This window comes from Oryzias latipes, chromosome 19, assembly GCF_002234675.1.
Source record: "Oryzias latipes chromosome 19, ASM223467v1".
Lineage (NCBI taxonomy): Eukaryota > Metazoa > Chordata > Actinopteri > Beloniformes > Adrianichthyidae > Oryzias > Oryzias latipes.
In genome coordinates, this window is record NC_019877.2 from 21703635 (window position 1) to 21730495 (window position 26861).

At 46.9% G+C, this 26861-nt stretch overlaps 1 protein-coding gene across 1 annotated transcript in view; it reads right to left on the reverse strand.

The window, feature by feature from the left end:
- Positions 1-1144: 1144 nt before the first annotated feature.
- Positions 1145-26861, reverse strand: part of fasn (fatty acid synthase) — a 42817-nt gene continuing 17100 nt past the window's right edge. The window contains exons 15-42 of the mRNA XM_004080702.4: positions 24985-25100; positions 24733-24908; positions 24479-24670; positions 24321-24401; positions 23152-23328; positions 22899-23078; positions 21016-21219; positions 20253-20569; positions 19785-20168; positions 19551-19715; positions 18049-18164; positions 17610-17764; positions 16332-16535; positions 16035-16185; positions 15124-15302; positions 12856-12975; positions 11699-11821; positions 10622-10845; positions 9530-9731; positions 9169-9320; positions 8772-8863; positions 8299-8693; positions 7939-8130; positions 6431-6655; positions 4346-4557; positions 3787-3885; positions 1862-2113; positions 1145-1774 (exon numbers count right to left, since the gene is read on the reverse strand). Coding sequence (XP_004080750.2) covers positions 1592-1774; positions 1862-2113; positions 3787-3885; positions 4346-4557; positions 6431-6655; positions 7939-8130; positions 8299-8693; positions 8772-8863; positions 9169-9320; positions 9530-9731; positions 10622-10845; positions 11699-11821; positions 12856-12975; positions 15124-15302; positions 16035-16185; positions 16332-16535; positions 17610-17764; positions 18049-18164; positions 19551-19715; positions 19785-20168; positions 20253-20569; positions 21016-21219; positions 22899-23078; positions 23152-23328; positions 24321-24401; positions 24479-24670; positions 24733-24908; positions 24985-25100 — 5268 coding nt within the window. The 3' untranslated portion in view covers positions 1145-1591. The remainder of the gene's footprint in view (positions 1775-1861; positions 2114-3786; positions 3886-4345; positions 4558-6430; positions 6656-7938; positions 8131-8298; positions 8694-8771; positions 8864-9168; positions 9321-9529; positions 9732-10621; positions 10846-11698; positions 11822-12855; positions 12976-15123; positions 15303-16034; positions 16186-16331; positions 16536-17609; positions 17765-18048; positions 18165-19550; positions 19716-19784; positions 20169-20252; positions 20570-21015; positions 21220-22898; positions 23079-23151; positions 23329-24320; positions 24402-24478; positions 24671-24732; positions 24909-24984; positions 25101-26861) is intronic.

Consider the following 26861-nt stretch of genomic DNA (forward strand, 5'->3'; position numbering starts at 1 on the left):
CTTCCTGAGGAACACAAGTCCAACTTTTGGAGCTGAGAAATTAATTTAATGTTCATTCATTCATCTTCTAAACCATTTTGTTCCTTTCGGGGTCCCGCGGCTGCTGGAGCCTATCCCGGCCACTCGTGGGCGAAGGCGGGAGACATCCTGGACAGGATCAACTGTCCGACACATTAAGTCATGAATGGTTAATTTTGAGTATGAAGCTGAAGAAAACCCACACATGGACGGGGAGAACATGCTAACTCCACACCGAAAGGTCCTCATTGGTGTTCTGGTTCAGGCCCCCCAGCCGGGAACCAGGGGCCTTTATTGCTGTGAGGCTAGAGCGCTAACCACACTTTTGAATTCAAATGATCTGGTTACAGGGTTACAGGGAGGGTAACATGGCTGCATATTTAAGATGGATGAGCAGCTGCATTAGTTGGATTATAGATCATATAAAACACCAAACTGTTCTCAGAGTAACGTTAAATATCTTCTGATGCATAAAGAACCCAGTCTGCTTTGGATTTCTTGCCTGGGAGGGATACCACGAAACCACCATGAGTTTGATGGTTCCTCAGTCAGTCTGAAGCCTCCCGAACGGTTTGGTTTGAGCTACGGACCGGTTTAACCTGGCTAGCATCTGTTTGGTAGAACCTAATATCTACTCTACCAAACCCCTGCCTTTGTGCAGATATACTTTTAGAAGTTGATCCTGGTTTGAACAGCAGAAACACCAAACTTGATAGGAGACGTTTCTTTGGTTTGCTATTCTGTAAATCAATAAAAGGTCAGCTACATTTCTGAAAGCATTCTTGTTTACGGCTTTTTGTCTCCAAGATGCTTTATAGCATTATATTTAGCATGCGTTATGGATATTGCTTTTATACGGCACACAGAGCTTATTTAGGTCTAGCACAAATTTAGAGCAGCACATTTTAGAAACGGCACACTGCCAGCTCCTTTTTATTAGCTGAACTTTTCCACATGGTGCTGCATAGAAAGCAGCTGTTCCCACATTCAAGTCCATCCCGTTGTGGTCAAATACAGCATTTCATTGATTTCTTTATTTTCTGTTAAACCTCTGGATGGTCTTTGTGGAGTTAAACAGCCACTGAAATCAGGCTGCTGGGAGATTCTCCAAATGACGAGTCGGGAATTCATGAAAACAGAGAAATGAGCCAAAAGTCTTTATTGGTGACACGGAAATTCACTGACGTCACTTCCTGCGGTCCCCTGAACCTTCACCAACCTCACCTGAGGTCTCAGGTTCCAGGTGGAGCCGTCAGCTTTTCAGTCTGTGATTCCATAACGAAACAGAAACGACTACTAGAAGTGTCCCAACACAAACCCAAACTAAAACCCGGTTAGTCCAGTTAGACTCTGGTGAACCTGAAGCCGGACTGGTAAGTCCAGTTACCGTGTCTCCTGATGTGGGAATGGGTTAGTAACGTGTTTTTGTCCATCCAATGACTGAACAGAAAGGCCCGCAGAACCAGAGACGAGACGAACGACACAGGAACAGCTCCGACACATGAAGACAGACAGAAAAAGAGGATTCTGTTGACCCAACAGCGACCCCCCCCCCCGGGAGGCAGAGTCCCATTTACAGGTGATGAGCCGAGGGCTGGCCGGGAACCGGACCAGGAGGAAGACGCACATGACCGTTCATCTTCGGCTCCGAGAGCGAGCGCTGAATGATGCTGCTGATGGCGTCGGCGCCTCCCCCCTGCAGGAAGGTGCGGTGGTCCCCGTCAACGACCTGGACAGACACGGGGCCGTCGCAGACCTGTGGGGGACACGAGTCGCTCAGCAGCTGAACCCCAGCGGACGGAGACGAAGTTCCAGCAAATGAAGGTTTGGTGAAGGTTCTGACCTCGCTCAGCCTGTAGTCCGGGCCCAGGTTCTGCTCGTACTCACTGCTGGTTCTGGCCCGCAGCAGCACGGCTTTGCCGCGGTATTTGGACAAAGGCACGTAGGCGTCAGCAGCCTTCAGCTTCTTGTAGAAGCTGGACGCTGCGAAGCGCAGGAAGTCCGGCTTCATGTTCTGCAGGCTGGAAGTGATGAGATTCACGGCGGTGTCGACCCGAGCCTCCAGGTCAGGGAGGGACAGCAGAGACTCCACCAGCTGAACAGAGTCACAGAGAGGCGGGGCTTACATACACAATAAATGGGCTCGTTCAAACACCAGGAAATAACACTGGAAAAAAGAATTTTCCCACAGTCTGTAGTCCCTGAATGCAGCATATTGAATGACAGTAAAAGTTCTTCTCTGCTTACAAAAAAAAACTTCACGTCACGAGAACTTAAACCAGGAATGATGCAGCCCGATAATTCAGCAGTCCAAGCTTTGGACGTGTCTTCCTGTGTGGACATCACATTGTGGCCCCCTGGGGGCTCAGCCAAGAACTACAGCCCACACCTCTGGGTTGATGGCTCTGAAAACTCCTTTTCCTTTTTGTGTGAAATGATTAAATTCCGGGGGTCGTGTTGAAACTGAAAATCTGGTCTATTTTTATTTATTCCCACTATTTTTTCTGGGTCAGAAGATACCAGTGAAAGCAGCACAAAGAAAATGAGTAATAGCTGAAAAGCTGCCAGACAAATGCCCACAGTGTTCTTACAGCAGCCGAGTCAGCACATTTCTGAAACCTGCGAACCACAGAATGACCGGCTAAAGAACCAAAGGAGCTCCAACAGGAAGATTCAGTGATCCCTCGCTATATATTTACTTTTCACAGTTTCGCTACTTCACGGATTTGCATCATGCATTGTGTTCTGCATTCTGATTGGCTAAAAAGTCACTCTGCTTCTTCTCTACCTGTGTGTCAATAACGTTGCAGTTTAAGATGTACACGTACGTAAATCAGCTTGCAGAATTTACAACACGCAAATCATCATCTTGCAATTTCGAGTTTCTCTAAAACCCATAGAAAAAGAGCGCCAACAACTGCCTATCACTATGTACTTCTCCTGAACAAACACAGCTGCACCGCGGGCTTCAAAAGAAGAAAACACTGCAGAGTGGAGTCAGGATGCAGCGGCTCAGTCTGAAGAGCAGTGAAATACACCTGAGTCACTATTTGTCTGACTGTACTTTGTATTTTTTTCATATTCATTTTTAATTTTCTCCTGTTTAATCCAATGACTCGGGTCGCGATGGGCGGGGCTAATCTCCGCGATTTGAAGCCTTCTGTTCACATTGATGATTAAAATTATTATTTGACAGTACAGTACAGAAATTATTTGTTGAAAAAAACCGTTTCTAAAGTACTTTTATTTGTGAAACAAATGCTTGAGCCTGTAAAACGGTTTGTTCTTTCTTTTCAATGTATAATAGAGTATTTAATTGCATAATAATTGTTAGAAAAAATAAAGGTTTCTACTTCACGGATTTTGCCTATCACAGGTTCTTTTCGGAACTTAACCCCCGCGAAAAACAAGGGTTTACTGCAATAGAAAACCATATCGGCGCAGATTTGTTTTCTCCGAACGCTGAGCTGGCGCCTCATTTGAAATGGCACCCTGGGCAACCGCCCGTACTACCCGTGCCTAAAACCGCTACATTGATGATGTGAGACTGTTTTTCACCAAAACGCCAGCCTGTTCTACGGAGGCGTGTGATTCATTCCACTGACAAACTCTGATCACAGGGTTACTATAGGAAAACAACACCAAGCCAGCAAGTCAAGGGCAGTTGGAAAAAAGTCCAATGAGGTGACCGTCTCTGTCACCAGACATTTATTGAAAACATTGAACATGAAGAATGGGAAAAGGTTCCAAGCTGAGGAGATGAAGTACCTTGTTGTATTGGATGTCTGTAAACTGCTGGATGAACGCACACAGAGCCTCCGTCTCCGCTTCAGACTCACTACCAGGGGTCAGTTTTGCCCTGTAGCTCTGCAAACAAACAAATGCGCCAGGCCCTGTTTTTAATCTGCAATATTCCAGCACACAGGCGATAAAGAAGAGTCCGTCAAATGACAGCAAACAAACAGCTTTAAAATCTACTGGAAGAAACTGATGGAGACAAACGGGGGACAAAAGTTTTAAAACAGACATACAACAACCTGAAACTGAAAAAACGGATGTTGAAACTTCAGTTAAATAAAAACAAAAACTGACTTAAAAAAAAGATGAATTCTGCAAGTCAACTATAAAACTGTCTTTTTTTATGTCTGTAAGTTTCAAAACTCAAATTTTCACTTTTAAATCTTTTTTTCAGTTTCAACTTTTGGCCCCTTTCTGACATGTGGGGGCGGGGCTTAGATGAAGGACCAATCAGAATGAGGAGGCTGGCAGCTTCAGGATCGGTGCATTCACTGACAGTGGACGCTTTTCAGCTTTCAGTTGCTCTCACCTGAGTATAAGCGGCCACATAGGAGTGGGAACCGTCCAGCAGAAACAAGGTCTCCACAGAGTGACCCAGAGCTTCCACCTGGGAACACATTTCAAAGGCGACGCAGGCCCCAAACGAGTAGCCAGCGATCCTGAAGGGCCCGCAGTCCTGGACCTGCAGGACGGAGCGCACGTAGAAAGCCGCCAGAGCAGGGATGCTGTCCAGAGGAGCCGCTGTGGGATCCAATGAGAGGACTTTTACAACTATCATGGGACAGACCCAGCTGTGACATCATTCCCATTTAGAAAGCCATACTCTAGGGCAGGGGTGTCAAACATATGACCTGCGGGCCATCCGGACCGCCAGATGGTTCAATCCGGCCCAGTCATGAAGAGTAAAAATTACAGGGATGTATAAAAAAAAAGCAAGTTTCTAGTCCATTCCCGTGGTAACTTATGATTTTTTAAAGAAATAAACGAAATGCACAATTCCGCCACTAGGGGGAGGAAAGCAAAATTAAAACAGGTGAATCAGCAAATCTCTGCACGTGCCAAATGAAAACCTAAGAGTTCTGCGTCTGGGTAAGATGTAGTTTGGTTCCTCGTGAGCCTCAACGCTGTTAAATTGCTATAAGAATGATCAGTAGTGACATGATAATGACCAGGATGTTGTCAAAAAGAAAAAAGGTTGAAGTGGAGGGCTGAGCTTTCCAGGAAAAAAAATCGAAATGGTTTTATTTGTTCATGGAGCTGAATGCAAAACCTGCATGCTTGGTATGTCAACAGGTGCTCAAAGAATATAAAATTCAGCACATACGAGACTCACCATAAAAACAAAATTTCCCTGTTTTCAGTTAAGAAAAGAGAAGATTTACCAACTATTATATGGACCGATAAAACAACCGTCTGCATTTACTGCAGACGTGACGTCAGTGATGGAGCAGTGACGGACACCTGATTGCAGACAAGTTGGAGCAAACATCCAAACCATTTTCAGATGGTGAACTTATGGAAAAATTCTGAAGGCTGCAGAAGTCTTGTGCCCCAAACAGCAGTCGACCTTTGCCAGATACAACATCTCTGAGAAGACTTGGACGCCAAATGAAGGAATCCAGTCATTTATTGAATTTTTGGTCACTATTGATGAAAGCACAGATACAGATATTAGAGGTGTTGAAGAAACGTCACAGCAGAGTTTCTTGAGTTGATGGACACAACAACAGCTGATGACATAGTCAGCTCTCTAGTTACTGTGCTGGAGGATGTTGGAGTGAATCGGTCATGTGATGCCAGTCTGGTCACTGATGGCCTCATCAAAGGTCATGAAGAAGGCACATGATGCCACAAAATTCAGGAAAAGATTCTTGGACATTTCATTGTTTTGTTCACTTGAATGACAGTAAATGTGTTTCTGCACAGGATCTGAATCCTGATATTGATAAATGGATGAAGTTTCAGGAGAGAAAGGAGGTTAATTCCAAATTCTTATGTTAACAAATGTTTGCAAGTTTAATTTAATTTATTTTTTATTGATTTGCATATTTACATTTTAGGCAGGGCGTTTCCTTTTTTTTTTTGTAGCCTCTCGAGTTTATTATTGGGATTGCTTCAGTGTCTGATGTAAAATATTCAGTCTGTGTAAAATTGAATAAACCACATTTTTTTTAAGTGAAATGCATTTTATTTTAGATCCATTGGCCTCTTTGAATGAATGTGGAATAATACGTGACTAGGTACTATGTTGGTTGACGCACTTTTTCCAACTGAGTTTTTGCTTTTATGCTACTGGTCCTGCCCACTTGGGATCATACGCCTTGAATGTGGCCCTCGAACCAAAATGAGTTTGACACCCCTGCTCTAGGCTTCAGCGCTCAACAACAACCACGTTTTATGTGAACCCTTGCAGTGCGACACACAGCCGGAGTACGGAGTCAGACCAGGATCCGCTTAAAGGGAACGAAAACCACACTGTAGATTTAGATTTAAAGTGGTTTCAAAAGAGGATTGCTCTTCTTGTACAGACAATCGCACAGTGACAAAGCAAACCTTTGATGGTTTTTGTTGTGCATGTTGAGTAAAAGCCAATCGTGGACATGAGGGTAATTACCATTGGTGCACTGGAGACCAAAGCAAGGAATGCTGAGCTTGGAGGCCAGAGTCTGAAGAGCAGCGATGGAGCCTTCAATGGGATGGACCAGAAACAGGGGCCTCTCCTGGCTCTGCACCTGGTTGAGAGGCACCAAAGTGGGTCCATCTGGATCAACCAACAGCTGGTTCACATCAAGCTTCTCAGCAGAGGAAGCCCCATCCTTCTTTGTTGCAGCAGGCCCATCTACAAAGACAGATTTAGACAGGAATGGGTGTTATGGAGCTGGAATGTACGAAATCCTTCCAAAAATATATTAAGCAGTGAAAGCTTGTGAAAGTATTCGCCCCCCCTTGAACTTTTCAAGGCTTCAAACATGAAGATAGAAAACTGTAATTTTTTGTGAAGAATCAACAACAAGTGACAACAAGTCATGAAGTGGAACGACATTTACTGGACTCTCTCCAGATGATCAGTCAGGATCTCTGAATGATCCAAAGTTGACCATAAAGACTAATGATGATAACAGAATCCACTTGGATGTAATCAAGTCTGTATAATTGCAGCTGCTCTGTGATCGACTCAGAGGTCCGTTTAAAGCGCAGAGAGCATCATGAAGAACAAGGAACACCAGGCAGGTCTGAGATACTGTTGTGGAGAAGTCTAAAGCCGGATTTGGATACAAAAAGATTTACTGAGCTTTAAACATCCCAAGGAGAACTGTGCAAGCAATAATGTTCAAATGGAAGGAGTGTCAGACCACTGCAGATCTAGAAAGACCCAGCCGTCCGTCTAAACTTTCAGCTGAAACAAGGAGAAGACGGATCAGAGATGCAGCCAACAGGCCCATGATGACTCTAGATGAACAGCAGAGATATACAGCTGAGGTGGAGAGTCTGTCCATAGGACAACAATCAGTCTTATACTGCACAAATCTGGCCTTTATGGAGGAGTGGCAAGAAGAAAGCCATTTCTTAAAGATATCCATAAAAAGTGTTGTTTAAAGTTTGACACAAGCCACCTGGGAGACACAACTGAAACTGCTGTTTAAACGCTCTCCATCCAGCCTCACTGAGCTCCAGCTGTTTTCAAGGAGGCATGGGCCAAAACGTCAGCCTCTCCATGTGCTAAACTGATAGAGACTAACAGCTGGAATCACAGCAAAAGGTGGAGCTATTAAGTATTAACGTAGCGGGCTGAATCATTTTGACCGCCTAATATTTCAGTTTTTATTTGTTAAACAAGTTTGAAATATTCAATAAATGTCGTTCCACTTCATGATTGTGTTCTACTTGTTGTTGGTTCTTCACAAAAAATGACAGTTTCTATCTTTATGTTTGCTGCCTGAAACGTGGCAAAAGGTTGAAAAGTTCAAGGGGGTCGAATACTTTCACAAGGGACTGTATTTCAGTGGATGTTTGTCTTGAACAGTTGAGTGATCAGCCCTGCTGTAGCCTCTCAGCAGAAACAGTGTCTTATGTCCTGGAACCACACGCCACTAAACACGCCAAAGCTTTTCTTCTATGTACCCTTGGATCCGTCCGGCTTGCCGCTTGCCAGCTCTCGCAGCTTGTTGATGGTGAGCTGCCGGATCTCCCTCATGCTCATCTGGATGTTGTAGTTCCGTTCAAGAGTCTGTCGCACCTCCACGCCCATGAGAGAATCCAGGCCCAAGTCAGCCAATGAGGAGTCAGCATTCAGACTGGCGACGTCCCGCACACCTGCCAACAGAAGGTCAATCAAGGACAGAAGCCATGACAGTGATAACGGCTTGGTCGGGTCAGCGGTTTGGGTCATGTGCTTCCACAGAGGCCGACTTCCTGTTGGGCTGGTCCCAGAGTTCAGATGTGCACACAAGCGTCACAGCTCCATGTTCCTCGTTTTCCTACCCAGAATGTGAGCCACTGCCGCCACCAGGTCTTTCTGGTCCCCCTGCTCCTTCTGGACCGCCGTCCTCTGTGCCAGCACAAAGCTGGACATCACTGGCTGCTGCTGGCACAGGAACTGGTCCAACACCTCCAGGCAGGAAGTGATGCGCTGTGGCAGCGTGCCGCCGATCACGGTGTCATTGCTGCCCATGGTCTCCAGCACCACGCCCACATCGCCGATGGCCCCCCACTGGACCGCTAGGGCAGGCAGGCCATCGAAGCGGCGCTTCTCACACACGCGCTCCATGGCTGAGTTGGCGTAGCCGTAGTTACTTTGGCCGGCGTTTCCGCGCCCACAGCTGACGGAGGAGAAGGCCACGAAGTAGCTGAGGTCCGGACACGACCTTCTGGTGACTCTGTGGAGGAAAACGTGGAGGACTGGATGAGGCTTCAGACGGACACCGCTACAGCCTGACGGTGGGAACCAAACCCACCTGTCCAGATGGACGATTCCGTCATATTTGGGTTTGATGACATCAATGAAGAGTTCGGGGTTCAGGTTCTCCAACATGCCGTCCTTCAGCACCTGACACAAGCAGACCCCCCCACAAAGCTTTCTTCATGAGCTGCACTTTCAAAATACAGAACATCTTAAAACAAGAACCAATTCCTGAAAATCCTGATGTAGTGGATGATACGATGTACATTTACTGCCTCTGTAGGTGCCCCCCCCACCCCCACAGACTATGGAAAAATGCCCTGGTGAATATGCAGACAATATTTTTTGGACTTTTTATTATTTTTTTCCTTTGTCTGCTGTAAATGGACATTTTCGGGTGGAAAAAAAAAAAGAATTTTGCTGTTTTATCCAACAAATGAGAAATTTCTCACCATGGCCAGATTGAAGACTCCTCCCACTGGGCCCAGCGCGCTCGCCTCGGCGATTAGCTGCTCCGTTCCCTCCATTGTGCTGACATCTTGGGTGGAGACCAACACCTCCACGCCCTGATGCTGCCATTCTCGCACACGCTTCGCTTGGTAACCTAAAAGGAGGAAAAAGTCATCAGAAAGCCAAAAGAATCCAAATCCCACAAACTAACAGGAGGCTGCCATCATGGTGCTTCTGGAGAGAACTCCTCCAGCAGAGCAGCGATGCCAATGCCAGCCTGCCGCTAACCCCCGGGGCCACGATGGCCGACTTGACCCCTGACCTTAGCCAAAATCAACAGAGCTCAAATATCCTGTGGCTTACCAGTTCGGATGCCGGATCTGGTGGTCAGTACCAATTTGCCAGCCCCCCTCTCCACCAACCAGTGAGCGAGTTCCAGACCAAACCCCCCCAAGCCCCCAGTGATGATGTAGGAGTGTGAGGGCTGGCAGAAGGTGCGGGGGACGGCTGGAACCGATAAAGGGGGTGCAGGCCGAACCGCTGGCTCCCCCTCCTCAGCTCGGACCTTAGAGGCAACACAAAGACTTTAGGGGGGGTTTTGGTGCAACTTTTACGCCTGTTTTATAAACAGACTGCCTGGTTACCCCGAAAGAACACATTGAAAGAAATCTGCTGGTTTGACGGAGACATTGTCCGGTTAAAGTGCTGGACGTGTCTCACTCCAACAGACGTTTCAGGTTTGATTCTTTCAGTTTTCTTCTTTTGAGATGGAATGGAAAAAGGTTTTATCCAGAAGTGAACTTACTACAATTTAGCACGAACTGTAATACATTAGCAGATTTATATTGTTGTATTTTCACTAAAGTTGAGGGACTTTTTGGGTTGGTTTTCTGAGCATACCTTTAGAGGATTGGGCACCGAGTTCACCGAGCTCGAGTTACTGTGTCTAGATGAGACACATGAGGTGAGGAGAGGCCTCACCTGTAATCATCAAAATAAATAGCTCCAATAATCTGTGCTTTAAATGCAATTTCAATGAAGGATTCTAATCCTTTTGATTTTAAACTGGCTGTATTTGACGAATTTCCAGTTCAGTGACAGCCAAGGCTACGAGCTGAGTCAGCACATAGGATTGCGCAATCCCTTACAAACTATTTGCACACGAGGCTTTAGCTTCATCGGCGTATGCTGATAATGGAATGCTCTTTTAAAAATGTGTGTACATTCTGGATATTTTCATTCCATGTCCTCATCTTTCCATATAATAGGATAAGTCATTGGTAAATTTGTTGGGTTGATACGTTTGTCAATCAGATTCTGGAAGAGTCGGTGCCTCACCACACGTCACGGCTATAGATTTGGTGTTTATGGGAAGTTGAGGTATAAAGCAAGTTCCTTCCCTCCCTTCAGGTTTTTTGTCAAAAGCAGGGCCAAGCTTTAAAAGTGGACAACAACCTGCAGGACCACTTTGCCGATGTGCTTCCCCTGGGCCATGTATCTGAACGCCTGCTCCACCTCCTGCCTCTGGAACACCGTGGTGTGAAGAGGCCGGACCACGCCTCCCGCTATGCCGTCCTTCAGCAGCCGGTACACGTCCTCCCATTCTCGGTTCCCCTCTTCGAATAGAGCATCCAGCAGGATGCCGTGAAATGAGACGTTCTTGAGGAACAGAGCCATACCTGCCGACAGAAAGACGTCCTTTCATGGATGCAGCTTCCACTTTTATACCATCAAAAGGTCTTTTTCACGACAAAAGAAGAACTCTGTTGAAGATTTTGTCAAGTTGGGGTCTGAATCAGACAAATTCATTCCCAACTTTGTTTTTAGTGTTGCTGATAGAGACCAAAAGCAATAAACCTGTTTTTTTTTTTACCTCAGGTCATTAAAATGTATATGTAAGCTTCACTTCAATCAATCACTTGTGCCTTAGTCACAACTGCCCTTAGGGGTAGATACGGGCCGTCTCTGGGTGACAGAGGGGCAAGCCTGTACGGGGTATGAAGGTGGCCCCCGCAGAGCACCTGATAAACCTGCTCGGGCGTGAGGTCGTAGCTTAAACAACACGTAAAGGTAAGGAAGCTGTAGGCGTGTCGTACGGAATTTTCCTCTTTTCACCCCCCCCATGCACAATTCAGCAATGACTAGAGTGCAACAGAGAGGCAACCTATGACATCATCACCAGTATGTCAGAAGTGCAGGTAACTTCCACTATCCTTACAAGTACTTTCCGATACCACACGCACAATAATGGTACGTTCCTTTTTCATCATGTCCCTGTCTAACCTGTGTCCCTCACAGGTTAGACACACCTGCGCTCCCCTTAAGAGCCCCTCTCTATGACCCTCTGAGGACCCCGACGACCCAAGAACCCACAGGACCTGTGCGGGTCGCCCCCCCTGTACAGGTGCATGTGACTAAGGCATTAGTTTCCTTAGAAAAAGCGCACACACACACACAATGTATCCATCAATAATTAACGTTAGCATAAAAAGAAAGTCTGAACAATAAAAGGGGTAAAAACTCTGGACTCACCAAGCGGGGAGTTGTTGGAAAGGTCGTACTTCCCGATCTCCAGGAAACGTCCGTGTCGGGCGAGACATCGAATACTGGCCTGCAGCTTCTCCTCAGCCAGAGAGTTCAGCACAACATCCACGCCTGAAACACAACACTGATCTTTATCTCCACGCCGTCCAAAACGCAAACACATCATCTTTTGTTTTCCTTCCACCTATCCATCACTCATGACTTCCTCCATCCACAGACCTCAAAATCCTCCATGAGGACCAAATGGTCGAGAATTAACACATTTAACTATAAATATTCCATACTCCAAAACGATAATCACTCAAACAAATGTTACACAAGGAAGGTGGGACCTCTGAGCTTCTGTCCCCTACCGCGTCCCTGGTGGGGGAACCCCGCCCCTCGGCGGTGGTTGCCGTGTCCCTTGGGTGCTGGCCCTCTCTCCACTCAGGGAGAGGGATCCTTAAGATTTCTGGCAAGACCAAGAGACGGGGATCTCATCCCATCTGCGCTTGTTTTACACAAAAATACCAAAAAATAAGATTCATAAATTCCTATTGTCACAGTAGAATCTGTCCAACACGAGGAGCCTTCAGCTGCTGGACGGGACATGTGGACATGACCCAAAGGTCAGATGATCAAACCATCTCAACATGCTTCTCTTGACATGACTCATCCTTGTCACAACCCCCCCCCCCCTCACCTTTTCTCCAGCAGACATCCCATGGAGTTTGTTACCCCCCCCCCCCCCCCCCTTGACTCATCAAAGCATTGCAGACACTGACCTGCAGATCTATTCATCTGTTGACCCCCGACCCCCATCCCTTTCTCCCATATGAACAACACAATGATACTCTACCGACCAAAAGAGTAACTTCTGGCTTAGAGATGCTTCAGTACTTCATGGATGAAACCAAAAAGTAGAAGATTAGCTGACAAAAAGCAACAAGGACATTCAGACACCCCCACACTAAAATCCTCTTTGGTTTGCTCCACATGGGTTACCCCCCCGACCCCAGAGGGAAAAGGTTTCTCCACCAAGAGCCTATTGCAAGATCCTTCCAACAACTGCAGCTACAAATGAAGAACTTCATCACAGCCAAAACAGTTTTCCTCTGTTCCTTTGGTGGTTTGTCCTGATGCTGCAGTCTGGAAGAAAGGCTGACCTTTGCCCTGCGTGTGCAGAAGGACGTGCTGCTCAAATGTGGTGTCCCTGGAATTGGCCACAGATTCTGCCGAGAGTTCAGGAAACCTCTGCAGGAGGTAGGCCCGCTTCTCCGCTGAGCCTGGAGATCCCACACAGAAGACAAGATGGTTACTGATGCGTCTCGGTAAACCAATCAAAAGAAAGCAAGTCTAAGTACACACCGGGACGAATATTCGCCAGGCGTTATTCGCCAGCGTTTTTCGCCACGTTTTTTGTGTTCACACCCAGGCGATTTTCACTGACGATGAGCCGAGTGAACATGAAATTCATTCCCTGACATTAGATGGCGCTTAATGTAAAACAGAAATACTCCTGTACACAAGGTGGCGCTGCGCAACTTTACGCTTCTGAAAGTCGCTTTTCACTCAGAAGAAGAGAGCAAGTATTTACACGCTTGTCAGAATCATACAAAGAAAACATGAATATTTCAAACACCAGTTGCTCCAACTGGTGCTTGGTTCGGGGATATTTTAGAATGTCCATCATCATTTCTTTGCGGCAGTGTAGACGCTGCTTGGCGTCTATCTTCTTCGCTGGTAAGTGTGCTCAGCAAGGCAGTTTTGTGTTTGAGCGCCCCCAAGTTGTGTTTTACTGTAACTTCAGAAGCTCCAGACACGTGTGCAAAAGCGCCATTCTCATTGGTCGAATAGATTTCGACGCGATGCGTCAAAAAAAAAAAAAAAAAAAACGAAACCGAGGCGTTTTTTTTTTTGACACTTTGACGCGTGGCATTTTTTCGCGTTGGTGTGCACACTCTCATTGGTGCCCTTTGTTTAGTCACGAGGCGTTAAACGTCGGCGAAAATCGCGCGCGAAATTCGTCCCGGTGTGTACGGGCCTTAAAGCTGCATTTACACCACGCCCGGGCTTCACCAATCATTTCCAGAATCCATTGGATTGGATTCACCAGAGCCTGGATCCATTCACGATTTTTGGATTCTGTCCATCCACTCAATTCAATTTGGAATTTACACGATTCACACATTTAGACATATTTGTACAGAAATACATTAATAATATATGAATGTTTTGAAGATATTCCTATTAATCTAATAAAGTTCAAACGCTGTAAATATTATTAGTGAAATAATTAAGCAGTGAAATTATCAACACCATACAGTTTTACATGATTTCTCTAAAAGGTGAAGCTCCAACTAAAATGTACAGATCATCATGTTCTGCTTCTCCTGGAGGTGTTGCAGTTTGGCCACTAGGTGGAGCTCTCACTACAGCATCACACTTTATTCCAGAAGATTGAAGCAAAAAACGGTGCTACTGTCTTCTGAAGATGAAAACGTTGATGGTTTGTCAAAAAAATACATTTAAATAAATTTTTTCCCCGCAAAAATTGTTCTGACGCAATGCATTGTGGTCTTTATTCGCTGATCTAGTGGGCATGGATGCACAATGGTTTTTCGCAGAGACTTCTTGGAAATTTCCAGGGCTCCGGATTTTAGAATTGTAGACCCGGACAGCACTACAGAATGAAAAACGTGCTATAGAGTGAGTAGTGCAGGAATTCACAACCCGGATCTTAAAATCATCCGTGTCTTCTGTGCATTGCACAGTTAATGCTTCCAGGTCGTGATCAGGCTGAAGACATTTTGTCGGTAGCTCCTCCCACACGCCGCTAGAGCATCACGCTTATGAACAGAGGGGGCGGGCACAAATTCGCCTGTCCAAATAGTGGCGCGAGTGTGAACGCAGAATAAAGCCTTGGCTTCTCTGGATGTTTAAAAGAAGAAGTAGGACTAAAGCAGGAAAATTTGAAATAGATTAGATGATAAAAGGATAAACAAAAAACCCCAAAGCCTGACTGTTTGCAGCAATGACTGGGTTTGCACTAGATTTGTTATTCAAATGTGAGCTGTCATTACCAACATTTCTTGGAATATTTAATGAAAGGAAGAAATTCAGTTTTATGCCGACAGCTGGCCAACTCTGGTCCAGAAGAGCCACAACCCTGCCGGTTTTACAGCCTGCTCCTGATTTGCTGACTTGAGGCATCCCAGCATCAAACAGTCCGGGGAGAGCTGGTCAACAGGCAGGGCTGTAGCTCTTGAGGACCAGGGTTGGCCAGCCTGAAACCTGCTTAACGGTTATGTAGTTCACCTGCAGGACGGAAACACTCAGACACCGTTTACGTTGAGGGCAGAAACAGACTCTTGTGGATGAACAGATCACTACTGCAGCCAGGAAACCAAGCGTGAAGACGTGTGAGCACTGACCAACTGTTGTGAAAACTCTGCACTTCTGGCTCAGAGCGATGGCAATGGCTGCCTGGCCTACCCCTCCAGAGCCTGAATGGATCAGGACGGTTTCTCCAGGGCGGAGCCGGCCGCGCACCACCAGAGAGTAGAAGGCTGTGGCGTAGACCACGGGCACCGAGGCAGCCTGCTCCATGCTCCTGCGGCACAAACACACACACATCAGTACGACCAACAGCCGCTTAATCCCTGTCGGGGTCACGGGAACGGGTCATCACCAATACACTGCATGGTCAAAAAACACCTATGGGACAATTCAGAGTCACCAATCAACTTTGTGGACTGTAGAGGAAGCTGGAGGGAATAAGATGAACCACGCAGAGAGGTGGAACTGGAATGAGGGAAGAGACGGCACCAACCACTAGGCCGCCATGATTTGAGCCTCCTAAGACCTGGCCTTCACATGTGTCGACATAACGTTGCAGGTTATTTCAACGCAGTAGTTAATCTGGCTTCACTGGGGCCCTGGGACTACGAAGAAGTTAATATAAACTACTCTCCGATAAAATGTGGAGAATTTTTTGCCATCTAAACAACGTGCTTGTTTCACATCACAAGAAAGTTATACACTGAACAAAATCGAAATGCAACACTTTTATTTTTGCTCTCATCATCCATCAGATGAATCAAAGATCAGACACATTTCCTACGGACTCAAACAACATTTTCTCTCAAATATGGTCAACAAATGTGCCTAAATCTGCGACTGAACACCTTTGCTGAGAGAATCCGTCCCACCTCACAGGTGTGCCATGTCAGGATGCTGATCGGACAGCATGATTATTGCACAGGTGTGCCATGTCAGGATGCTGATCGGACAGCATGATTATTGCACAGGTGTGCCATGTCAGGATGCTGAGGCGGGGACTAACCAGTGGGCGGGGACTTCCCAGAGGAAGCGTTTGTCAGCGTCCACGGCTGTGGCCAGGCCCTTTGCAGGGAGAAGCCCCATCACACGGCGACCAGCAGCATCCCGTCCAGAGAACTCCATACCCAGCATGCACTGCTGCAGAGCTATGCCTCCTGTACACATTAGGAAACACCCCATCATAAAAAAATCCACTTTATGTTTGCGTGATGCATCGGGTAAAAATGAACAGCCAAGGAAAAGATGGAAGTGACAGCAGCAGACATGTCTGAAACCCGTTGGGGGGGGGGGGGTTACAAACCTGGGATGGCATCGGGGGGCAGTTTGCCTGTGGCCAGCATGATGTCCCTGAAGTTGAGCGAGCTGAAGTAAACCTGGCACAGCTCCACGCCGCCACCGCCGCCTCTAAAGTGGCGGAGCGGGGATGCGATCCAGCGCAGGGAGGAAAGGTCACCACGGGTCAGCACATTGACGTACGCCGCATCGGTCGGCTCCTCCTTCATCTCTGAAACCCATAGACACAGTGAAGGAGGGGGTCACCGAGATCAGGATGCACTAAAAAGTTCTATTCTATTCTATTCTGTTCAGTGAAAAGCTGAAATACCAATAGATTTGATGTAAGCTAAACTAGCTGAAACAGGTGAATAATTCAGACTCTATAAGTGAAGTGTGGACCCTGCAGATTGTGGCGAGGGTATAATACAGTATCATCAGCGTAAAAATGGATCTGGGACCTGCCAACTGCTTTGAATATGTCGCTGATGTATATGGAGAAAAGGGTGGGGGCTGGACGTGCTGAAGCCAGATCTGGACTGGAGGCAGAGAAAGCTGGAGTCGACTTAATAAAATGATGGTTAAGACGTGAGGCAATGGGTCTCATCAGTGACATCATCACTGAACACTATAGATGAAGGACACAGGGGGAAGGGGAGCGCATTCTCCAGAACTTGACCGTTTTCCTGAAACTCTTTGCATCCGAATCGCCGGAGGAACGTTTATCCTTAGAATAAGACATTCCTGATGGTGTCCCCGATGTGTTCTATCCAGCATTGCCTGTGTGTGGAGTGGGATTTCTGCCACACGCCGTTCTTATGATGGAGAAGCTCCACTAAGTGATCATGGGACCAGATGTTTGAGCGAATATCGACTCTGTATCTTCTTAACCCTTGTGCTATCCTATGACCCCCCCCCCCCCCTTCCATTGAGGTGTTCTCCCTACCATGACAAAGGTGGATAAAGGTGGAAAGATTTCATGTAATCCATGGACACCAGTGAAGATCACAAATCATTGAAGAAAAAAGGTTCAGAGCACTGTTTAGTGGGTCTAGATGACCCAACTCTCAATGGTAAAGTGCCTAGGATAGCACAAGGGTTACAGGAATGTTTTCTTTTAGCAATGAGATTCAAAGTGTTCTTGGAGAAGAACCAGGCCTGATCTGGATAGATTGGTTTTATTCCAGGCCACTGCTGCAACATTCTGAGGGAAAATGTGCGTGTTGAGACCCTTCAAAGAGCCTTTGATTACGATCACTGGGGGGCTTTTGGTCTCCCCCATCATCCCCCCCGTGGCAGACTGTACCGTGAGGGATGATCTGGTGTCTGAAGGAGCCCCACCGCCCGTCTCTGAACACGTTCATCACCAGATCGCCCTGGAACAACGCCTGCTGAGATGGGTGGTTCTCCCCGAGGCTCGGTTCTGCTGGCGACCCGTCCAGGTTGGACACAAACATACAACTGGAAGAAGAATAACTTACATGTCGAAAATGCTTAAACCACAGGTCACTGTACCAAAGGATTAGGCTTCATTAGATAAAAGCAGAAACCATCAATGACAGAAATAACGTAAAACATAAAAACAGCTGATCGTATCCAGAGATGGAGTCATCCATAGCAGGTCAGGAGCAGCTTCGTCTGCCTCTTTTAACCGTTTCTGGTATGAATGGTTCCGACATGTCATGTCCATCCCGTCCCTGACGGCTATGATGCTCCTGCTTCATTTCTATGGAAAGTCCACCCACCGTATTCTGGCTCCTCCAGGCTCCTGCCGCAGACAGTTCACCATTCCCACCACACCGCAGAACGCCTGAGAGGCCGTCAGATACACGGGCCGCTCCGACTCTTCTGCCAACAGGTTCTGCAGCACAACATCCACACAGAAGGGCATCAGCGGCCCGCCTCACGGGGCAGGACAGCAGACCTGAAGCTGGTTCTGTCACAGCATTTCAACTGTGTTTAGTGTGATAAAGTGATTCTAGCAAATCAGCAGAAATACTGGATCACCTGAACTTTTTCTGACCAGCTTCAGAGACAAACCTTCAATCTAAATTCCTAAAGGGACACACTGCACTGCCGTCAAATCTGACCTTTTCTGTTTAGCTGTTAACAGAAACCCATCATTTAAAATAATGTTGAACTTATAAATTGTTCTGTGCTAAAATAGCTCTGTTAGTGGTTCAGCGAGGATAACGCGGATGATTATAAATGCTATCGATAAGAAAAGCTGCAGACGGGGGTTTCCTTTTCTTAGGGGGGGGTTTAAGTCTTTGGCCCCCGTTCCGTTTCTCCCACAACAGGCAGCGCTCCGTTTAAGCACTTAAACTGGAGACGACTTTGGTTCTCTTCTCTTCTTGGCTGCGAGCGCTGAAGTTGTGGTCTTATGTGTCCGTCTTCACCCACAGGGGGGTTCGGGCTGAGATGTGGTGAAGACGCAGACTGGTTGGTTGCTGAACGTCAGCTAATTGCTGTGTGATGGTTGTCCATTTGGGTACAGCTCTCTTTTTCTTCAGTCTTAGGAACAAACTGCACTTTACACTAAAAAAACAACTATGTCACTCAGTTGGACCAGAATCATTTTCTGTCATTTCTCCTTGAATTTCATTCCTTTCATGAAGATTGTTCAGCTTTTAACAAATATTTTTGAGGAATCACTGCTTTTTTTTCTTTGCTGGCTTAGTAAAGTTAATGAAACTATTCATTTCAGAGTTACAGGGCCGTGCTTTGGTGATCCGCCTCAGAGGAAAAATAAACATGGAATTGAAAACATGCCTTAATTTGGATTGAAAGTTGATATTTGTTTTAAAAACAGAACATTTCAGAGGTTTTATTTTAAATTTTGTGGCTTTTCTTTCCTTTTTTTAATGCAGATTTCACCAACGGGCTGATTCAGAGAAATGCTACATTCATGGGCTGATCGTCCAACTTGAAAAACGTCTTGAATGAATGCAGAGTAACTTTCTATTTATTGTAGTGCGCCATCTATGGGCTCAAACCAGAATTACAGGGAAAACCGAATATTGTTGAGGATTATTGATGTAATTTATTCCAGTTTGGTGGCCGCATGTGGCCTCCGGGCCATAGTTTGCCCAGCCCAGTTCTAGAATTTCTCCATAACTGTAATCATTGTGTAGTTATTGTGTTATAAGACAAAAACGCAGTAATGTTAAGAGCTGGTTGAATAATTTTTGGTTGAATAAGGTCAGAAGGCCTTCATGAAGGAAGCTGGTGAGGATCCCCTCTTTACCTTTAGTGTTTCCACCCACTGACAGTCGGCGCTGTCCACAGGAACCAGGACAGGCTGCAAGCTCGGGGTGCCACGGCGACAGAGGAAGAGGGCGGAGCCATAGAACGACCTCTGAACGGCCACAACGACGAGGGAGGCCTCTTGGAGGACGTCCTGCCACTCTGCCTGCACGCATCAGCAACAGTGAGCCAGCGAGTCATCAGGGTTTCCCTCTCAAATGACCCCCCCACTGACCTGTGAAAGCAGACCCCCCCGACCGCTGCTCAGGAAGTCCACCGCGTCTCCAAGAGTCTCCCCCCTCAGGAGGGTGTGCAGGAGGACAAAGCCTTTGGGCTTGGCCCCAGCCGTTAGGTGTGACACCAGGAGCCTCGGGTCGCTGCTCAGGGGCCCCCACGCACAGTTGCACAGAACCAGGTCTGCTCCAGAAGCCCCCCCTGTGGGAGGGCCGGTCAGGGGGTCCCACACAGAGGATTTGGCGGACAGCTCCTGCAGGGCGCTCTCGTGGGGTGAAAGGAGCTCCAGAGAAGGCGCTGTGGCCGTGTAGTCCACATGCAGCATGGGCTGGACGTTCAGGAGGGGGACCACCCGAGAGAAGAGCTGCCCGCCGCTGGAGAGAGCCTGGGGGGGGGGGGGGGGGGACGCAGAGGATTTTAGGGTCGAAACCGGATTATTGAAGGAGACACGCGTCTGAATGCATTTTACCTCCAAGACGGTGATCCTCCCGGGGGCGCCGTTCTCCAGGGCGATGTCCAGGCAGTGTCTCAGGGGGGGGCCGTCCAGCAGACCGTTTAGCAGACTGTCCTGGAGCAGACACGCCTGCTCCGTCTGCACCACCTGCTGCAGCTCAGACTCCAGGTTCCCGTTCAGCTCCAGATCCCGGAGGAGGCAGAGCAGCCGGGGCAAACCCGGCCGGGACGTCTCAGGGTCCGGAAGGCGCAGCCCCGATTCCTGCTCCAGGCCTGAGATGGACAGTTTCACACCATGGGGGGCCAACTTCTGCTGCAGCTGCCTGAGGAGACCTGGGAGGAAAAAAACCAGACCTGAGGATTGAGTTCACCCTAAGCCCCGGTCATCAGGCTGAGGGTTCAGGCATCATTAGAGCCACTCAGTGTTTGGGGCTTTAAAAAGCTTCTTGGGGTATTTTGGAGGACTTCTTTATTCAAATCATTGTGAATGTTTAAAAAAGCTCTCAGAGATGGAGGTAGAAACTGAAATGGGGGGGCCAAAGGTCTCCGTTCTGATGCCTCAACGGGTTTAGGTAAGGGCTTTCAGACATGAATACTAGGAATCTGGACAGATGACTTTCAGAAACTGCCATCAAACTGTTGTGGAAAGAAAATGATGCAACAAATGTAACCCTAGTATAAATACATTTACTCTAAACGCAGAACACGACTCGAACACGCAGAAGCGGTCCTCTCTTCTGGTCTGCTTTGAATGCAGAACCGGTGCTGAAACCGCTCACCTCTGCAGACGCTCAGCTGCTCTGCCAGCTCCCGGTTGGAACCAAGACAGCCGTCCTGCATGTATGGGACAAAAACGAACTCCTCCAGCGTGGGGGGGCTCTGCTGTTGCTGCCGGCGGGGGGCAACGGTGGCGTGCAGGCCGCAGATCTGAACACCTCCGGCAACGATGCTGTCAAGGTGTCGCCTGACGGTCACGTCCACAGCTGAGGGAGAGCCAGAAAACAGAAGATTCAGCGCCGAACCCGACTGGTTCGGTCCGAAAAGGAGAAATCCCACTTCTACTGAAACCCAGCAGAGCTGATTCTAATGCACAGTGGAAAGAGCTGGGCTGGACTGGACCAGCAGTGGACTCCTCTGTGACCAGATCAGGAACTGGGAAACTGAACATGGTCACCGCCACACGGATGAAACTCTGAGGGTAAAACCTGAGCTTTGTGAAGGTCATGGTCAGGTCATGTGTGAGGTTTTTGAAACTCCAACTGCTTATTGATGTGTGGATGATGGATAAAGAATGATTGAAAATCAATAAAATGATCTCATGAAGGATGTCTACATGCTTGTGAGCATCTTTGGCTGTAAAAGCAGGAAGGAGGCGGCGTTCAGTCTTGACTTTTTCTGGAACAAAGCGCCGATTAGAGTCTCAGTGTCTTCCATAACCTCGACCGTAAATAAAAGTATATTAAAATATTCAAGACCTGTACCATAGTTTCCAGACTATAGAGCGCACCTGATTATAAGCCGCAACCATGACATTTTTAAACCGTTTTGCACATACAAAAGCTGCAGACGTCTATAAGCAGCATGCGCCAACATTGAAACGTGTTGCAGAATGAGGATGTGCTGAAACCTTGCGCTGCGTGTGTAAGAAAGAGGAGGGAGGGGAGCGCATGTGCAGCGCAAAAGCAAGCGCTGTCACTTACTCTTGCTCTGCTCCTTCCTCTTACACACACAGCTCGCTGACACACACACACACATTCTACAACACCTATACAGCTAGGTTCGTTAGTTAAATAGTAAGTTGTTACTGTTATTTGTTAAAAAAGACTAAAGCGTTGTAATTATTACTTGTACCGCTATTCATTTGCGATGCAGCCGCCGGGGGTGTGTGTGTGTGTGTGTGTGTGTGTGTGTGTGTGTGTGTGTGTGTTAAACCGCGACACCGCAACTCCTGCAGCTTCATCACCGCGGTGATCAAAAATCCCACACCGTCACAGGTCTATTCCAAACAGTGCCAGTGACGCGGCAGCAGTATGGCAGTAACAGCACTAACAGGGCTGGTTTAAAAAACGTAAACGTAAAAGTCACTGAGAGCTTTCTTCATCTTCCTCCTGTGCACTGAAACCATGGAAGTCTTCCTCCTCAGTGTCAGATTGGAATAGCGTCAAGACATTCTTCACCACTCTCTCTCTGTCTCTCCTTCGTTGTCGCTGTCAGTGTCACTGAGGTAAATTCCCTCCTGAGCTTGCTCTGTCGTCTCCGTCACGCAGCAGACCGGCTTTTCCAAACCCGTTGGTGACGGTGGATTTTTTCACACTGCTTTTAACGATTGCTTTTAACTTGAAAGCTGCTCATATGCATTTCGTCTTACATTTTCCATGATGAGGGTCTGTTGGTGCTATTCATTCACAAAGCAGGAATTTACATTAGACTTGCGTCTTCCTCAACACATATACCGTATTCCCCCGTCTCACTCTGACCCTTTCTGCTCGAGCGCCCCCTAGCGGTCGTTAGAAAAAATGCATTAAAAAAAGAAAAAAATGCATAAATTAGCCGGAGAGTTGAAAGCGTGTTACAAAAGTAGCGCCTTATAATCCGGAAATTACGGCAGCTCTGCATCTCAGATGATCCGCCACACGCGGCGGCATGTAACAGATGAACACACCTTGCTTTTCATCACTGTACTTGTAGACTTTGGCGACATGTGCCGAAGGATCAATGCACACGGAGCGGATCCTCGTTGGCAAACGCAGACTTCGACCTGGCAGTCCGACCACCAGCATCTGCAGCATCGTGTCCAGAAATGTCACCCAGTTCCCGGTCCACTGCAACGTCCCGCTGTCTCCTGCAGATGCAGACGCGTCTTAGAAAACCAAATGCTCAAACTGGGTAGAAGAGAGAGACGCCGAGATCCCCACCGTCACCGCTGGACTCCAGAACGCCCTGGAAGGCGGAGCTATACTCATAACCGCGCAGGCGCAGCTCCTTGTAGATGTCGGCGGCCTTCAGCTTCATGCTCATTGGACGGGACGCTCCTGCACTCATCTGCTGATGGAAGGAGTCCAAAGCTGCATCCTCTAGAACCCTCACCTGACCTGAAACCGGTCAAGACCGTCATGTCAACATGAAATCCTGTTAGCGAATAATCAATTTCCTCCTATAAGATAACACGGAAAATGACCTTAATGAGTGTTTCTCATCTGGATCATTAGGTACTTAATTGAGTATGTATAATTACTGACATTAGATAATATCATGCAATTACTTAGTCAAAAAGATCTTTGACATACAGGCCTATAATAATACTAGTATTCTTATATTTTCTTAAGTGATATGACGTAAATAATTTATATCAGGCAGTAAAATAATTATTATTGCGAAAAGAAGTCAAATACAATTTAATTAATAAAATGAATTCATAACATGAATATTGTGTAAAATATTTATAAATATAAGTAACTGCATTTGATTTATTTTAAGTAAATCCATAAACCCCTTCACTCCTGAATTTATTTCAGGCTAAGAAAATAAAAAAGTTTTTTGCAGAGGGCCAGATGTGATGAGACAATCAGCCAGTTTTTTCTGCACCATTAGAATACCATTAAATAATAAATGAGAATAAACTGATCACATTATAACAAATAATGATTGATTGAAAATGTTACTGCTACATGTTTACGTCTTTGAAGGTCAAATCACTACAGGTTTACGTCTTTGAAGGTCAAATCACTACAGGTTTACGTCTTAGGATGCTGTTCGTACTCAGTTTTGCGGGGCCATAATTGATTTTATGGTGGGAGCATGCACACAGGATGGATTTGGTCTGTGGGCCAGACTTTGGACATGCCTAGAGTCGAGGCTAAATTACGGTAATTTTGGAGCTGAGGTGCTTGGATGCATACTTGCATCAATAGACGTCGGGGGGTTAAATACTGTTAGGGGTAAAATCGTGTAAATATACATGTCCAAATGAAATATCCAAAAGGTTGTTAGCTTGTATCGAAAGTAGAATATATATTTGATAATATTTAATATCGTGTTTTTTAGAAGGAAAACAGAGTTGGGGTGCATTGAAATGGGGTCTCACCACTAACTGCCAACTGTCCGTTCTCTGAAACCTCAAAGCTGTTGGTGGCAGCCATGAGGCGGACCTCCATCTGGATCGAACCTGGAAGGGACAGAGAGGCGGGGTCAGAGTCTCTCCTGATTAACCTCCGCTGCCCCCCGTGTCCGCCGCCCTCTGACCTGTCTGCGGTAGCACCGTGGCCCTGTGGATGGTCACGTTTTCAAAGCTTACTGGGGTCGTTTCCATGACAAGCCCACAGCTTCTCAGCAAGGTCCTCCAAGCCAGAACCAGGTACCCTGTTGCTGGGTAGAGAACTCGCCCATCGATGCAGTGTCCCGTCAGGTAGTACTCAGAGGACTCTGGGTTTATCTCTGCGGTTGAAGAACGGGGATCAAGCCACCATGAACTTTGTCACCAAGAAAGACTCACTTACCGATGTTGTAGAGCGCTGCTGAGCCCGAGCCCCCTGAGCCCTGTGGAAAGTCCTCGGCTTTGGGAACGTCCCAAGTTTGGGTGTGGTCCCACTTCACATGGGGGGAGATCAGAGGGGTCCCGACTGGCACTGGGAAGCTCACCTCCGGGAGGAGGGCGTTACAGTCCAGATCAATCCTGAGAGAAACGATTCCAGGTAAGGATGGGGGCGTCAGACCCCACCACGACCTGATGGCGGCCAGAGTGGACTCACCCACTCATGTGAAGTTTGCCGATGCTGGAGAGGAAGAACTCCAGGTTGTGGGCGTGGCCCCTCTTCATCAGCGGCAGGATGGAGCAGGTTTGCTTCAGGCTGCGCTTCAGGATGGCCTGGAGAAAGTTTCAGGAAGGAGCTCAGACCTGAAGAGCATGAAACTGCAGAACCACATTCGCAGTCCACAGCCTCACTGGTTTGTGGCGTGAAGTCCAGTCAATTCTGCTTTGTTTTCTGCATCCTGATTGGATGTAGAGTAATTTCATCTAAGATGTCCTTTGTCTTCACTCTATAAACCTGGATTTATTTTTCTGTGAAGGTTTAAACTTTGAGAGTTCAAACAAAAGTGGAAAAAAAGTTCCTGTCTGTCTGAGAAACGTGCGGTGAGGAGTTTTACCACCTTAAACATCTGGGAGAATTGGAAGAACAATGACTGCAAATTTCATTTTAGAACCATACCAACGATGAGTGAGGAAACACGGAAGATGTGCCACTGAATTCCACACTTGATTGTCCTGACAAGCAGAAAGACTGTTGGTTGTGTTCTGAGGCATAGGAGAGTACTGAGATACCGAGAGTACTTAGGGTACTGAGAGTACTTAGGGTACTGAGAGTACTGAGAGTACTGAGTAGGGATGGCCCGTTTGACACGGCGCTTCGGCTTGCGGTTCACCTTCATGAAGCAGAGTGTTTCGGCACAATGTTTCGGGGCGTGTGTCATCTATCGCAGATCACGTGGTTGAAGACGTATGACGCACCAAATGCATCGTTTGGTCAAACCCCGGTTCAGATGTCACTTGTGTTTTGAACAGTTGGGCGCGCTATTCTCTAGAAATACGAAATGAATCCCGAACGTTTCCCGACAGGTTCTATTGTTTCCCCAAGATTGGAATCAGCGTCAGTTCATTGCACTTTACCATAGTTCCTGGTAAAAAACGTTCTGTGGCTCAGGATCGTTTAAACTCGGTTTCTCCTAATAAAACAATACACTGTGAACATTGTGTATAAATAAAATACTTCAATGAAACTATAATGGCCAGTCAAATTGGTATCAGTAAAGGCAGCACAGTGGAACAGTCAGTGGGGTGGCATCCAGAGGTCTTGAGTTCAAGACTGGTGTTTTACATTATCTTTCTGTTTGTTTTGCGTTGCGTTTATTTTCTTCATGTGATGTGTGTTTTGCTGTGTCAAACACCTCTCACAGAAAACGTCACGTGTTGTTGTTTTACGTTGTTTTTTTCTAATCATCATTAACAACATAATTTTGTTTTACGATTTTTCATCATTATTTCCACATTGAAGTGTTACAAGGAGCTTAGTTGAAACATCCGTCGATATACATCCAGTCCACCACCAGATGCCGCTGTTCTGTGTTGTTTCAAAGCCCTGAATGAGTTGTTCATTTTTCCGGCACAATTACATCAACCCCAATGAGGCTTCATGGGGCTTCTATTCCCATCCCTAGTACTGAGAGTACTGAGATGCTGAGGGTACTGAGAATACTGAGATACTAAGGGTACTGAGAGTACTTAGGGTACTGACCAGCGATTCCTAACCCTGGTCCCTGGGGAACACTGTCCTGCAGTTTTTCAATCCAGCTCTGCTCAAACACACCTGCCCTGGATGACCTTCATCGTCAGACTGCTGCTGCTGATGATGAGTGAATCAGATGTGCATCATCATCATGATCATGAGACATGGAGAACATGCAGGACAGTGTTCAGAGGGCTAAGAGACACGGTTCTAAACAATACTTCTCTGCTTAACCTCAAATGAAATTGTTTTTGATTCAGGTATGACAAATGTTTCCAAGTTTCTCTGCAGGGGAAATCAGCTTTTTATATACCGTAATTTCCGGATTATAGAGCGTACCCGAT